Below are 14,581 nucleotides of genomic sequence, written 5' to 3'. Positions count from 1 at the left end.
CTCACTTGTTCAGACTTCATCTTGACTCTATACTGACTCTGAACTGTACTTGAGTGCTCTGACCTGTAACCGAACTGTAATCGAGTACTCTGAACTGTAATCAGGTTCTCTGAACTGTCCTCTAGTAGTTGAGTAAATGTTCTTTTAACTCTGAGTAACTTGAGGTTTATTTGGGATTAGTTTTATGAACTTTTCTGATGGTGTTAACATTTGTGAAGCAGCTTCATCCACATGTCGACTTCCTGCTGCACACGATGAACCTTCAGTCAGAACCACATCAACTGTTTACACACGCTGTTCTTCGTGTCTGAAGTAATGTGAAAGTAGAAGTTTGGTGTTAAATATTCAGATCACTCTAATAATGACCCAAATATATTTCAGTCAAACAGGTTCAAGTCCTGGCCTGTGTCATCCCTGCTCTCATCCTTTTTCCTGTCTTCTCTTAACCTGTCCTATCAATAAAGAGATACAAAGGCCAAAAAAGTGAAGTGAGTGTTGGTGTTAAGCTAGATATTCTTTCTGTTGAAATAAGTCTTAAATCCACTCATACTCCTGGAATGTTACAACATTATCAGCGAAGCTAAGCTAAGATGCTGTTGGCAACAGCTACATATTTACAGACATGGGAGTTGTTCTGATTTTCTCATCTAAATAAAATACTCTCCGAGAGTGAACAAACAGACACAACTTCTACACTCAGAGAAAAAATAAATGAGCTTATTTCACGACATTAAAGAAGACACAATGATAATTTTCAGGTTCATATTTTGATTTGGGGTTAAAACAGCTTCACACGTGCCTGACTCTTTAAGCCCCTCTCCTCTGATTGGTCTCTCTCTCTCTCTCTCTCTCTCTCTCTCTCTCTCTCTTGCTCTCTCTCTCTCTCTCTCTCTCTCGCTCTCTCTCTCTCTCTCTCACACACACACACACACACACACACACACACACAGAGTCCAGCACCAATACAAACAAATTGGGGGGAGCTACATTAGCATAATGCTACATGCTAACACCTTAGTGATAAACTAAGGATCAGTTCTCTTTAGTGAGTTTGCGGCTCTAAACTGACTGTTGTGTTGTTGTGTGTTTACAGGTGCACCTGCACACCTGGCTGTGTTACTGCAGGTACTTACTGTAATTTAGTTACTGACAGTGGTCCTGTGCAGCTTGGAGACAGATAGTTATTTTAAGTTACAGTTACTCTGTTACTTGAGACATTTTGTCCCTGCAGCTCGCCATTCTGATGCTAATGTGAGGCAGCCTGCAGGTCGGAGGGGGAGGGGGACCAGAAGTCTTTGTGAGGCCTCGCCTCAAATCCAAAATTTCTCCGGCTGAAAACAAAAACAGCATGCAGCAGCGGCCTCCACCACTACAGCCTCCGTCACCACAGCCGCCACCACGGCCACTTCAATATCCACCTTCTGCTGCACAAAGGACCTGAACATTTCCATGGTCACAGTTCAGACTGTACCATCATGAGTCCAGTCCTGCTGCAGGGATGAAGGGATGGAGCTCTGCCTCCTCCGCCTCTATGAAGCCAGTGTACATGGTGGCATGTGGCTGGGATTAAGAAATTTCACTGTGGATTAAAATCTTTCCTCCATGGTCCCTCGCTCACAGGAGAAAAGAGTCTGAAGAGAAAACTCTGGGCCGATGGTCTCACTGAGCAGGTAGGTCCAGACTTTATTTATACACAGCTGATGATTGATGGAGTGTGTGGAGCAGTTTAAACATGTCTTCAGACGTCTGTTCAGGTCTTCAACGGTTTTTACTGGCAGGAAACTTCTCAGTTCTTCTCAAACTGAGTTCAATAAGACAATGAGAGCAAAGTGCAAACAAGTGACGACAACAGAGAGAAACAGGTTTAATACCTGTGGAACAGCAGCAGGTTGAGTTTGAGTCATCAGATCATCAGACTTAACAACAACTATCATAATAACACTCATTTTATTTTATTGTATTCTTCATGTTTGATTAATTTTTTAAAGTTTATTTCTTTTATTAAACAGCTGTTTGAAGTGAGATCAGCAGCACTTATATAAGACTCACAGTGAGCACGTGCTGCAGCACACTGAACAGCACTGACTGGTACCAGCACTCACACATATTACTATTACTATAATGACTATTATTATTGTTTTCATTATTATTATTATTATTATTATTATTATTATTATTATTATTATTATTATTATTATTACATATCATTAAACTAAAATCACCAGCTGCATAAAAGAACCTGATATTTTTCATCACATCCATGAATCTTTGTAAAAACATCTTTCTTTCTCATGATGGTAAAGACAGAGAGAGAATTCCTGGATCTGTCTCATCATCTGGATAAGCACTAGAAGTTAATGAGGTCTATTCTGGACTGCGATCGTCCTCAAACCATATTCGTTGGAGATCTGTTTACTAGTTTTTGTGTAATCCTGCTGACAATGTAACAAACAACAGAAGACAGAACTGCCTCATTTCAGAAATCAGATGTGTACTGGACTGGAAGTCGTCACACTTAACACAGCAAACATTACATTGTATGTGTGTGCATGTTAAGATGAATCATTCAATAATAACTGAAGGTGTACATATTGATTTGTCTCAGGCGAAACCAGCTGTTTCAGCTCTTTCAGTGTGATTTCATGAAATCTGATGACTTCCTGTTGTGAACTACATCAACACTAACGGCTCTTTGGTTGTGTCCAGCTCCAGGATGTTCCAGCTGCTCCAGGGCCACCTCCAGCCAGCTGCTCACCGGACACTTAAATCTCGTCTGGTCACTAAAGATGGCCGCTGCAACATTGAGTTTGGGAACATCGAGTACAGTAATCACTTTGCGTACCTGCTGGACTTCTGGACCACCTTTGTGGAGATCCGCTGGCGCTTCGTCCTGCTCCTGTTTGTGGCGTCGTTCGCCGGCAGCTGGTTCATCTTCAGCCTGCTGTGGTACTGGATTGCCAAAAGCAACGGAGACCTGACGGGACAGAACCGCACGGACGGACACGTCCAGTGTGTCGACAACGTAAATGGCCTCACTACGGCCTTCCTCTACTCTCTGGAGACCCAGACCACCATCGGGTACGGAGGCCGGGCTCTGACCGGACACTGTGCCGGCACTGTGGCTCTGATCATCGTCCAGTCTCTGATAGGTGTCTTCATCAACTGCTTCATGTGTGGCGTCATCCTGGCCAAGATCTCCTTACCAAAAAAACGAGCAAAGACGGTGACCTTCAGCGACACTGCTGTTATCTGCTTAAAGAAAGGAAGTCTATGTCTTCTCATTAGAGTCGCCAACCTTCGAAAGACCTTACTAATCGGCAGCCAGATCTATGGCAAGCTGCTGAGGACAACCACCACAGCAGACGGAGAGACCATCATCCTGGACCAGGTGGACATTGACTTCACGGTCGACGCCGGCAAAGATAACTTGTTCTTCGTTTGTCCTCTGACTCTCTACCATGTGATCAACACATCCAGTCCGTTCTATGAGCTGTCAGCCGACTCTCTGCCACAGCAGGACTTCGAGCTGGTTGTCTTTTTGGACGGGATGGCCGAGTCCACAAGTTCTGCCTGTCAGGTCCGAACCTCCTACGTCCCTCAGGAGATCAAGTGGGGATACAGCTTCCTGCCCATCATCTCGCGCACCAAGATGGGGAAGTACCATGTGGATTTCTCAAACTTTTCAAAAAGTGTTCGGGTCACCACGCCACACTGCGTCCACTGCTTTGAGACGGACTCGGACCACAGGAAACACAACAACCAGGAGAAGGGGGGCATCGACAACCTGGGCTTCCAGGTGATCGACATCCACGACTCTGTGGACGTCACAAAAATGTGAGCGGTTAAAGAAACTCGATCTCAGAGTGAAAGTAAAGGGTGACAATTGACTCAGGGTCAAAGTGTTCATCACTTCCTGCTTCACTGCTAGATGAAGAATGTTTCACCTCCAAAGGCAGAAACATTAAAGTTATTAAACTGAGTGGATAAAATTCAGACATGAGACATGAGCTCTTGATCAGCAGCTCGTTACATTCAGAGCACCTTCAGGACTGGATGTGTGTCAGAGGGACAAAGAGGGGCTGAAGTGTAGAAGTGAAAGGAGTCGTACTGTGGAGGCACAGTGGGGACTCCATGAGGAGATTAAAGCCTGAGCCGTTTCTAATGAAAACTAGAAGAGGTGAAGCAGTTTCCTCTTTATTTTACTAAAACACTAACTGTGAGCTTGTCATGTTTTTTGTGTCTATTAGGAAACTGTGAACATTTTTAATTCATGATTTTATTTGTGAGCAGTCGGCAGTTTGTTGATCAGACTGAAACTTGTTCTCAGGGAAAATAACATTTGTAGTTTTAATAAAATGTTTTACACAAGTCGTTGATTCATTGTTCGATCTTTACTTGTTTGTATGTTCTTAAAATTTAATACAAGAATCAGCATCATTGGTATAAATGTGAGGTAGTTTGTACAGTCACTACACTGCTGGATGACGTATGCAGCAACAATCGGGACAAACAATGAGACGAACATCAGCTTCGTTCATTCTTCAACAGACACTTCCTCTGCTTCCATGAACCTGCCGAGCACAGACATGAGGACGCATCACAGACAAAACTGTCAACTGTCAAGGTTCAGAGATGGTACGGTCCAGTGTCACAAACAAACTGACCACAAACAAACACAACAAACAAATTGAAGAGGTAACAGGACATAGGTGAGACGACATGGTGAAGTGATTCTATTGGCTGAGGGGCTGTCAGGTGGGCGTGGTCAGGTCTGAAACAGCAGCAGAATTAAATCATGAAGCAACAAAATAAACCAAAATGACTCAGAAATCTGACAGAGATGTCATTTTCCTCTGGCCCTCTTTCTCAACCACATATTCCTCTACATTTTTATTATTATTGATTATTATTTATCTTTCAACAGAAGATACATTAGTCACCTAGTTAATTAATTACTTAGTTAGACTTAGATAAGAGGTGATACTGATCAGATTGATCGATCAGATATTACATATTTGAATCCTCCATAGTGAGAGTCAGCAGTTTTTTGTTTACATTCAGCTCCTATAGAGACTCTGTTGTTCATCAGCTAAGAGGGTTAAACAAGCTCTAAGAGATTTCACACACGCACACACATTCACACACACTCACACACACACACATACACACACACACACACACACACACACACACACACACACACACACACTATGGTACATTGTGACATGTTAGCATGAATTCAGCAGCGTCTGATAAATGCCAGATGTAAATGTAGCTGAGCAGAGAGCTAACTATTAGCTGTTAGCTGATACTGTCTGTATGTATGTATGTACATATAAGATGATCAATGTTTATAGTTTAAACCAACCAAACATCACATTAAGGAATCAGCTATAGGTTTGATTAATTATAGATTTGATTAATTATAGATTTGATATTGCCAGATTTGATAATGACTTATTGTTTTGTTTACTTTGATTGATTTCACCTTCTCAGATGTGAATATTTTCTGGTCTTTTATGATTTTAAACTCAATATTTTGGAGTTCTGAAACAAAAGCAGAAGTTTGAGAAGTTGACCTGATGGTTTTATATTTCTGATATTTTAAACACCAAATTATTGATCAATGAATCCAGAAAATAATGGAAAGATTAACTGATGGTGAATGATTGTTGTTGCAGTCCAAACTAGTCTAAACAATAATATGTATAAAAACTCTGGAGGGTATTTTTACTTTTAATACTTAAGTACTTATAAGTACATTTTGTTAAAATTATACTTGTTCTTGAGAGTTTGAATGCAGAACTACTGATAGAGTATTTGTACATTGTTGCATTTGTACCTTTCAGTGGTAGAAAGTAACTGAATACATTTACTCAAGTAATGTTCATGTGTACATTTTTGAGGAACCTTACTTTACCCCTTTTCATAATACTTATACTTCTACAACTGTAGTTTCTACTCCATTACATGTATATGTTTACTTTTAGTTTCTAGTTACTTCGTTGATTGTGATCATTAACAGAGGATATAAATCGCCTAATTAAACATGTTATTGCAGATTTAGCTCTGCAGCAGAATGAACACATAAATAATCATTAATATAAAATACATTACTGTGAAAAGAGCCATCTGGTCCAATAAGTACTTTAATCTAAGTACTTTGAGTTTATATTGATGATACTTATGTGTGCAGTGTTAAAATAGTCAGTGACGTCTCGTCTGTTCTCCTGATAATAGCTGTGACCACAAGAGGGCGCCAGAGAGCTCCTGTCATCATTGACATACAAATATTATTATATATTATCAACAATTAATGCAGCAGAGATAAACCATCTCTGTGTTCAGACTGTCCCAGATCTGCCAGCAAACAGTCTTTAATATGCTCACTGATGTCTGAAGAGTGTCAAACTTTTCCCATGATGCACTGCAGTTAGACAACACCTGGTAATCATGCTGGACTGTGTTAAAGTAGCAGAGAGTCTCAGTGAGTCAGCGACACGAAGAAGAGTCTGATTCACAGACCAGAGTCAACTGAACATCTGCATAACAACACACACACACACACACACACACACACACACACACACACACACACACACACACACACACACACGCACACACTCAATCATCGTCTCCTTCAGTGGAACTAACAATACCACACAGTGTGTATTACATGTACAACATGTACCCGTGGTACCTGTGGTATGGAACAGTACATTGAAGACGAAGTAAAAGTGAAGATGTTTGTGACTGAGAGGAAACGTCATGTTAACACAGTCAGACTGAATCAACAACCGTTCTCCATCAGGTGGAGCTGCTGAACACCTGGGCAGCTTTTAATCAACCACTCAAATCTTGATTAATTAATAACCGAAGCTAATGGAGCTAGTTTTAATTAGGACCTACTTCTGCTCTGTAATTACTGCTGTGCTTTCAAAAAGAGCCCTAATTTCCCTACACACACACACACACACACACACACACACACACACACACACACACACACACATTTAAAATGATTTTGAGTATCAATAATGATCTTATCAATCATCAGTCTTGATTCCAAAAAATGGACCTGAAATCAGTACATTATAAGTTTTTATTAAAGGACAGATGATGTTTCCATGGTAATGCTCACCTCCCTGTCACTTGATGATGTCATCATTGTGTGCTGTGACCTTCAGTCTGACACTTGCTGCCATTAAGATAAGGGCTTCAAGTGTTTCATCATGAAACCCTTCATGTTTCTGTTAACCTGCAGCAGCGTGGCGAGCTGATGACACTGCTTCAGGCTCCACAGCATAAATATATAGAATATATTCAATGTAAATGTATTCAGATCATGGAGCTCAGCAGCACAAAGACTCAAAGAATCACCTGAAGAGACAAAATGTGTTGAAGATGAGAGATGAGACGCTTCCTGCACATTAAATATTCTGTTGTGTTACATACTGTTGTCTCTTCCTCACAGTCTTTGTTTGGTCTGAACCAGACTGGAAGCTCCTCTTTCTCATGAAAATCACTGAGTACAAAGAACTGAAGCATTTTGCTATAATCCAGAACAGTTTGTTTATGAAGCTGCTGCAGTTCAGAGACTTGTCTGTGTTATCGGGTCAGAGGTTCTGTTCATGTTCCCATCTTTCATCTGTGCTTTTATTCTGACAGTCACATACAGTTCATACAGTAATGAGCTGATGGGTATTTTTAGCTCATCTTCAGTCAGCACAGTGCTGATCGGCTCCGACATCATCATCATCATCATCATCTAAAGGAACGCCTGCAACCTCCAGTCAACACTGCGTTCAGATCACGTGACGTGTTTCAGCCTCAGATATTTGAAACAAATAGAAACAATTTTCTTTTCCGGATCGTCAACTAACAGAAGCTCAGGAACAACTTTTTATGAATCCGGGTGTCTGATGGAGTTTTGGTAGTTTCGGATTCAACAGACAGAATGAAAAACAACACAGGAACATCTGATGTGATTCATTGTCAGAGTGTGTCTGTTCACACACCTGTAACAGGATCCACCTGTCCTGTAGTTGGACCCTCCTCCCCCGCTGTCCTGCACTCACACTGCTCCGGTGGCAGCCGGGCCTGAGCGCCGTTAGCTCTTCTACTTCTGTCTTCATTTTGTAGTGCGGTCGCAGCACAACACATAACAACATAGACAATGTGACTTTACTGACTTGTTTTGTGTGGTTTTCATCACACACGGCCTCTCACACTCCCGGATTTCTTGATTATGCAAGACGTGTAATAAGCTACACTATATGTACTTGTGCTCCTGCACGAGCACCTGCACCGTGCCACAGCACAGTGCCAGGGCCGAGGAAGTGTACGGTGCTTCTGCACAGTACCGAGTGCTCACACTAGTCAGACAAACTGGACTTTGGGGGTCAAACGTGCCTGGGCAAAGTGTGAGTCCAATCTGACCTCTCAGATCATCAAAGAGGAAACCAAAACTGAAGACATAAAATCTGATACTTTTTTTACTGAGAGATTTTGGATATGCTGCCACTTGATTCACAGATCAACAGACCAACTCTAACCCACTCTCCACAGATCTCAGCAGTTTGTCTTCAGAAATTAAGAAGATGCTCCAGGTTGTAATAAATTACAGAAATACCCTTCTACACGCTTATATTTCAGAATATTTCCAGGAAATGATGCAGGTTAAATTAGACATTTTTCTTTATGTAACTGGGCACTGGCCTGAAAAAGATTTTTTCATGTAGTAAACATGCATTTAAATGGTGACTGATGAGCAGAAGCATCAGGAACGACCTCCCAGAGGAGGAACAATGAGGAAGAGCAGAGAGGAACAAGTCTCAATCGTCTTAAAGCTCCTTCTATTGAAATGAATAAGCTCCTCTCCTTGGTGGCTCACACAGATTAAACTCTCTGCAGCTCAGAAATACAAAACAGTGACTGCTCCTCATTTAACACGGTAAACAGCAGGCTTTGAAGTCAGCCATTTAAAACAGGATTTACATGAATAAATAAATGTGTGGCGCTCCACATGAAGGCAGACGGCTTTAAGGGATCAGACATGACACTGCAGATGATCCTGACAGGTTATTAATAAACACTATCTGCTCTGGTTCTGTTCTATCTGCAGTGATCCAGTATGAAGATAAGAAACAATCAGAGTTCATATGAAACTGTTTTATTAATGCATCATTCGTTCAGTCTGTCTGTATGAATTAACAAGGAGACCCTGTTTTATTACTGATGCTTTGTGTGCAGTATAAAAAATAATAACATTAAAAATAATAAAAACTATCATGTCCTTCTCAGGGATGGGTTCATCAGCACTACATGAATTCAGAAGCATCATCAAATCCACTTACTGAATCTGAACCATGGAGTTTGATGATTCTAGTAATGAGCTAACATTCATGCTTTGTTAGCTGCTCCACACCGTCACATCCAGACGGCCGCACACACAGTTTGATTTTAAAAAGGCAGGTCGATGCTGAACTGGTTTCATATTGAGCCAAACATCACTTCTGTTATGCTGAATGTAACCACCAGGTGTCACAATGACTCAGCTGCTCCTGAGTGAAACATTATGACAGTCATGAATGAGAGTCTCCTGGAACAGCGCTGGGTTCTGAGGCCACTTGACTCAGTGGTCACACACACGACAAACACAGACCCAAAAACACTTTCTCCTGTCTGTAACACTGTGAGAGAGGCAGCTGTAGATGATTTGATCCATTCTGTCCGATAATATCTGGACAGTCCAGAAGATCCGCACCTCATTTAATCCCCAATTCCAGTTAGCAGAGAGCTAAACAGGATGTTTAGTCTCTAGTGAGTGCGCTCTGTCGGTGCATGACCAGGAAGCCATGATCTAACAGAGTAAAACTTTTCTGGCTTCATGAGCAGCTGAGCAGCTTTCATATGAATGGCTGACGCTCCATCTCTGATCCTAGACCCAGATTTACCTTCAGGGATCCATGGAAGCATCACAACACATCACATCACGTTTCATTGTGACAAAAGTCAATGCAGTCGATTTAAACAGACCAGAAACAGAATCAGGAGAGATAAAATGTTTGATAAGTTAATGAGTCTTAACGAGTCGGCCTATCAGAGCCCATCCTGTCCTGATCTGTGGTCTCTGTCTCTGTAACGTTTGTGTTCATGGATGGAAACAGAATTAAACGCCTGTGGTCTGCTGACTCAGTCTGTGCTTGCATGATAGTGACAGCCTCTGTTTGGCTCCATGTTAGGGAACCTCTCAGAATCTCATCCTCCTCCTTCTCCTCCTCCTCCTCCTTCTTCTCTTCCTCCTCATCCTGGTCAGTGTCCTGGTTCTTATCGGTACGGCGGTTCAGGCTGTTGAAGGTTTGGCCTGTATAGCTGCTGGACCCTGACCGGCCGCCCGTTAGCTGGCCAGCCCCCTGGTAACTGTCCGATGACCCTGAGGCCTACGGGATGGCCGTGTCCGGGCAGCGGGCTGTTGGGGCTCAGTATGTGGGTCTGACCTGGTTCTGGTGGGGGGGTACTGCTCTGATATCCTGGGGCAGAGGCAGGGGGAGACAGGGGGTAATGTGGGAGGAGGATGGCTGGCGTTAGGCCATATCGTACCTGGAACACTCTGAGAGGTCCCTGAGCCACAAAGCTGTTGGGCCTCTGAGGCTCCTGGTTCTGATCCGAGTCGGCCTTTTCCTCTGGGACTTCACTTTCCTCAGCTCTGCTGGATTTATCCAGCTGCCTCCTGGCCTGGGAGACGTCCAGCATCTTCTCGGCCTGAGCCCGGCGGATATGATATGTCTTCCTGGAGCTTTGGAAGGACTCCAGGAACTCCTCCAGGCCCACATTTCCCTCCATGAACTTCTCCAGCAGCTCCTGTTCAGACGGGAACACAAACAAATGACATGACATGGGAAGATATTCAGAGGGATGTCGGACTGCCGGGACCATCCAAACAACAGCGGGATGAAAAGGATTTCATCAGTTTATACATGAACTCGGGAGCAGTTTAACAAACACAGAATTTCACTGTTTCACACTACTAACAGCTAATGGCTAATGGCTAACAGCTATGACTTAGTCAGTGCGTTTACACGCACAGCTTAGTCAGATTATAGCCATAGTTCGACTATGCCGCTCAATCAGATAACTGCAATTGTGTGAGTATGCATGCCAGTGAGAAATCGAATTACTGGCTGAAGCGTGTCATACCCCGGTACGATAGGTGGCGCTGTACCCATTTCAACTAGAGGTAACAGAAACACCACCAGCTGACCTCTTTATGTCACCAGTGGCCTCGGCATTCAAGGGTTGCTTGCGGTTATTTCGGAGGAAAGACACCGTCGTCGTCCTTCCTTCCAGCTCTGGGAAAAAAATCTCGAGCCTGCACAGAACGCAAAAATCCAATCCGATCCACTGGAACGTATACATGCAGGAGTAATGCGACTATCAATCGAATAATCTGGGTGTTTTAATCTGACTATGAGAAATCTGATCCTGTCCAATTTTAGTCAGACTAAGGTGTATACAAGCAAGTAATTTGGTTTTCTCGAGTGTCATGTAAACGCACTGAGTGACTTACACTAGAGTATTTGGCAGAGCTTTAAAGCTGCGTGATGTCTCACTCCCTCTCTCTCTCCCTGTGTGTGTGTTAACAGGATGTCAGAGTGGCTGTGAGATGACCTCTGACCCTGAAGTGTTATTTATGGGATGGCTTCAAAGCCTTCTGTGACTAAAGAGGAAGCTGTTATATACAGTTTACACTCCCTGGGTTCCCTCAGCATGCTCCCCCAGGGCGCTTTTTGTAGCAGAAATTTTGGAACTTCCTGAGTAATCAGGATACTTCCTTCTGCAGTAACAATTTTTTAAATATGTTAATGAGCATCAGAGAGACACAGTTGAGATGTTCAGTTGGTGGAGACAGACACCGGACCCTGAACACACCAGTACTGATCACACCAGACCCTGAACACACCAGACCCTGATCAGACCAGACGCTGAACACACCAGACCCCATCTGCAGGAAGGTGCAGCTGAGTTAAACCTGAAGCTGTAACGCCTCTGTGGCCTTAGTTCAGCTCAGATCTGAACGGATTCAATCAAAGCTGCTCAGTTTAGAGGCTGCAGGCTGATTTAAACCACTGTGAGCCTCCTGTCAGGGATTCACACCACAAGCTAACGTTCAGTGTCTTTGATCAGATGTATGTTCATGTCAGTACCTGAAGAGGAATCTGTGTTCATAAAGACACTTTTTTGTCTTCAGGCAACTCAGGAAGCTTTCTGTCTGACACCAGGAGAAACATATAGTTGCGACTGAATCAGTGAATATGTCTTCAACCGGCTGTAATTATAAATTATTCTCTAAATTGAGATATATATATATACATATACACACATATATACATATACACACATATATATACACACACATATATATATATATACACACATATATATATACACACACATATATATATACACACACATATATATACACACATGTGTATATGTATGTATATATGTATATATATACACATATATACACACACACACACACACATATATATATATATATATATATATATATATATATATATATATATATATATATATATATATATATATATATATATACACACACATATATACATATACATATATATACATATATACATACATATACATATATACACTACCGTTCAAAAGTTTGGGGTCACATTGAAATGTCCTTATTTTTGAAGGAAAAGCACTGTACTTTTCAATGAAGATAACTTTAAACTAGTCTTAACTTTAAAGAAATACACTCTATACATTGCTAATGTGGTAAATGACTATTCTAGCTGCAAATGTCTGGTTTTTGGTGCAATATCTACATAGGTGTATAGAGGCCTAGTTCCAGCCACTATCACTCCAGTGTTCTAATGGTGAAATGTGTTTGCTCATTGGCTCAGAAGGCTAATTGATGATTAGAAAACCCTTGTGCAATCATGTTCACACATCTGAAAACAGTTTAGCTCGTTACAGAAGCTACAAAACTGATCTTCCTTTGAGCAGATTGAGTTTCTGGAGCATTACATTTGTGGGGTCAATTAAACGCTCAAAATGGCCAGAAAAAGAGAACTTTCATCTGAAACTCGACAGTCTATTCTTGTTCTTCGAAAAGAAGGCTATTCCATGCGAGAAATTGCTAAGAAATTGAAGATTTCCTACAACGGTGTGTACTACTCCCTTCAGAGGACAGCACAAACAGGCTCTAACCAGAGTAGAAAAAGAAGTGGGAGGCCGTGTTGCACAACTGTGCAAGAAGATAAGTTCATAAGAGTCTCTAGTTTGAGAAACAGACGCCTCACAGGTCCCCAACTGGCATCTTCATTAAATAGTACCCGCAAAACACCAGTGTCAACATCTACAGTGAAGAGGCGGCTGCGGGATTCTGGGCTTCAGGGCAGAGTGGCAAAGAAAAAGCCATATCTGAGACTGGCCAATAAAAGAAAAAGATTAAGATGGGCAAAAGAACACAGACATTGGACAGAGGAAGACTGGAAAAAAGTGTTGTGGACGGACGAATCTAAGTTTGAGGTGTTTGGATCACAAAGAAGAATGTTTGTGAGACGCAGAACAAATGAAAAGATGCTGGAAGAATGCCTGACGCCATCTGTTAAGCATGGTGGATGTAATGTGATGGTCTGGGGTTGCTTTGGTGCTGGTAAGGTGGGAGATTTGTACAGGGTAAAAGGGATTCTGAATAAGGAAGGCTATCACTCCATTTTGCAACGCCATGCCATACCCAGTGGACAGCGCTTGATTGGAGCCAATTTCATCCTACAACAGGACAATGACCCTAAACACACCTCCAAATTGTGCAAGAACTATTTAGAGCAGAAGCAGGAAGCTCGTATTCTATCGGTGATGGAGTGGCCAGCGCAGTCACCAGATCTGAACCCCATTGAGCTGTTGTGGGAGCAGCTTGACCGTATGGTACGCAAGAAGTGCCCATCCAACCAATCCAACTTGTGGGAGCTGCTTCTGGAAGTGTGGGGTGCAATTTCTCCAGATTACCTCAACAAATTAACAGCTAGAATGCCAAAGGTCTGCAATGCTGTAATTGCTGCAAATGGAGGATTCTTTGACGAGAGCAAAGTTTGATGTAAAATCTTATTTCAAATACAAATCATTATTTCTAACCTTGTCAATGTCTTGACTCTATTTTCTATTCATTTCACAACGTATGCTCAACTCCAGAGGATCTTTTTCCCAGTTTTCTCCTCCCAACTCTGGAAATTTTGGACATTCTGGTCAAAGGTGCGCTCACCTTTGCTCACACAGCGAAACGCCGGAGGAGAGGGAAACGGGCCGGTGCACTCGTGCGTCTTCGCCAGCGCGGACTACGCACAGCGTTACCGGGAATATTTCTCTCTAACGTGCGATCACTGCCCAACAAAACGGAGGAACTGCAACTGCTGTTGGGCAAAAACAGGGACTTTCATTCATCTGCGGTTTTGTGCTTCACGGAGACGTGGCTGTGCGGACTAATTCCGGACTCTGCGCTGCAGCTGGCAGGCTTCAATCTCTACCGCGCGGACAGAGACACGGC

The 14,581-nt window shown here is 42.5% G+C and overlaps 2 protein-coding genes across 2 annotated transcripts in view; one reads left to right on the top strand and one right to left on the bottom strand.

Annotated features, from left to right (window-relative positions):
* The first annotated feature begins 1,315 nt into the window (after positions 1-1,315).
* On the top strand, positions 1,316-4,140 carry LOC119031397 (ATP-sensitive inward rectifier potassium channel 1-like). The gene is made up of 2 exons (XM_037119833.1): positions 1,316-1,670; positions 2,707-4,140. Exons 1-2 carry the CDS (start codon positions 1,654-1,656, stop codon positions 3,836-3,838), a joined length of 1,149 nt encoding a protein of 382 aa, XP_036975728.1. The 5' UTR covers positions 1,316-1,653; the 3' UTR covers positions 3,839-4,140.
* Positions 4,141-9,150: 5,010 nt separating this feature from the next.
* Positions 9,151-14,581, bottom strand: part of vps37d (VPS37D subunit of ESCRT-I) — a 24,661-nt gene continuing 19,230 nt past the window's right edge. The window contains exon 4 of the mRNA XM_037120301.1: positions 9,151-10,863. Coding sequence (XP_036976196.1) covers positions 10,330-10,863 — 534 coding nt within the window. The 3' untranslated portion in view covers positions 9,151-10,329. The remainder of the gene's footprint in view (positions 10,864-14,581) is intronic.

Source organism: Acanthopagrus latus, chromosome 13 (genome assembly GCF_904848185.1).
Source record: "Acanthopagrus latus isolate v.2019 chromosome 13, fAcaLat1.1, whole genome shotgun sequence".
NCBI classification, from domain to species: Eukaryota; Metazoa; Chordata; class Actinopteri; order Spariformes; family Sparidae; genus Acanthopagrus; species Acanthopagrus latus.
The sequence above is the reverse complement of the archived record's forward strand: the minus strand, read 5'-3'. Positions and strand labels throughout refer to the sequence as shown.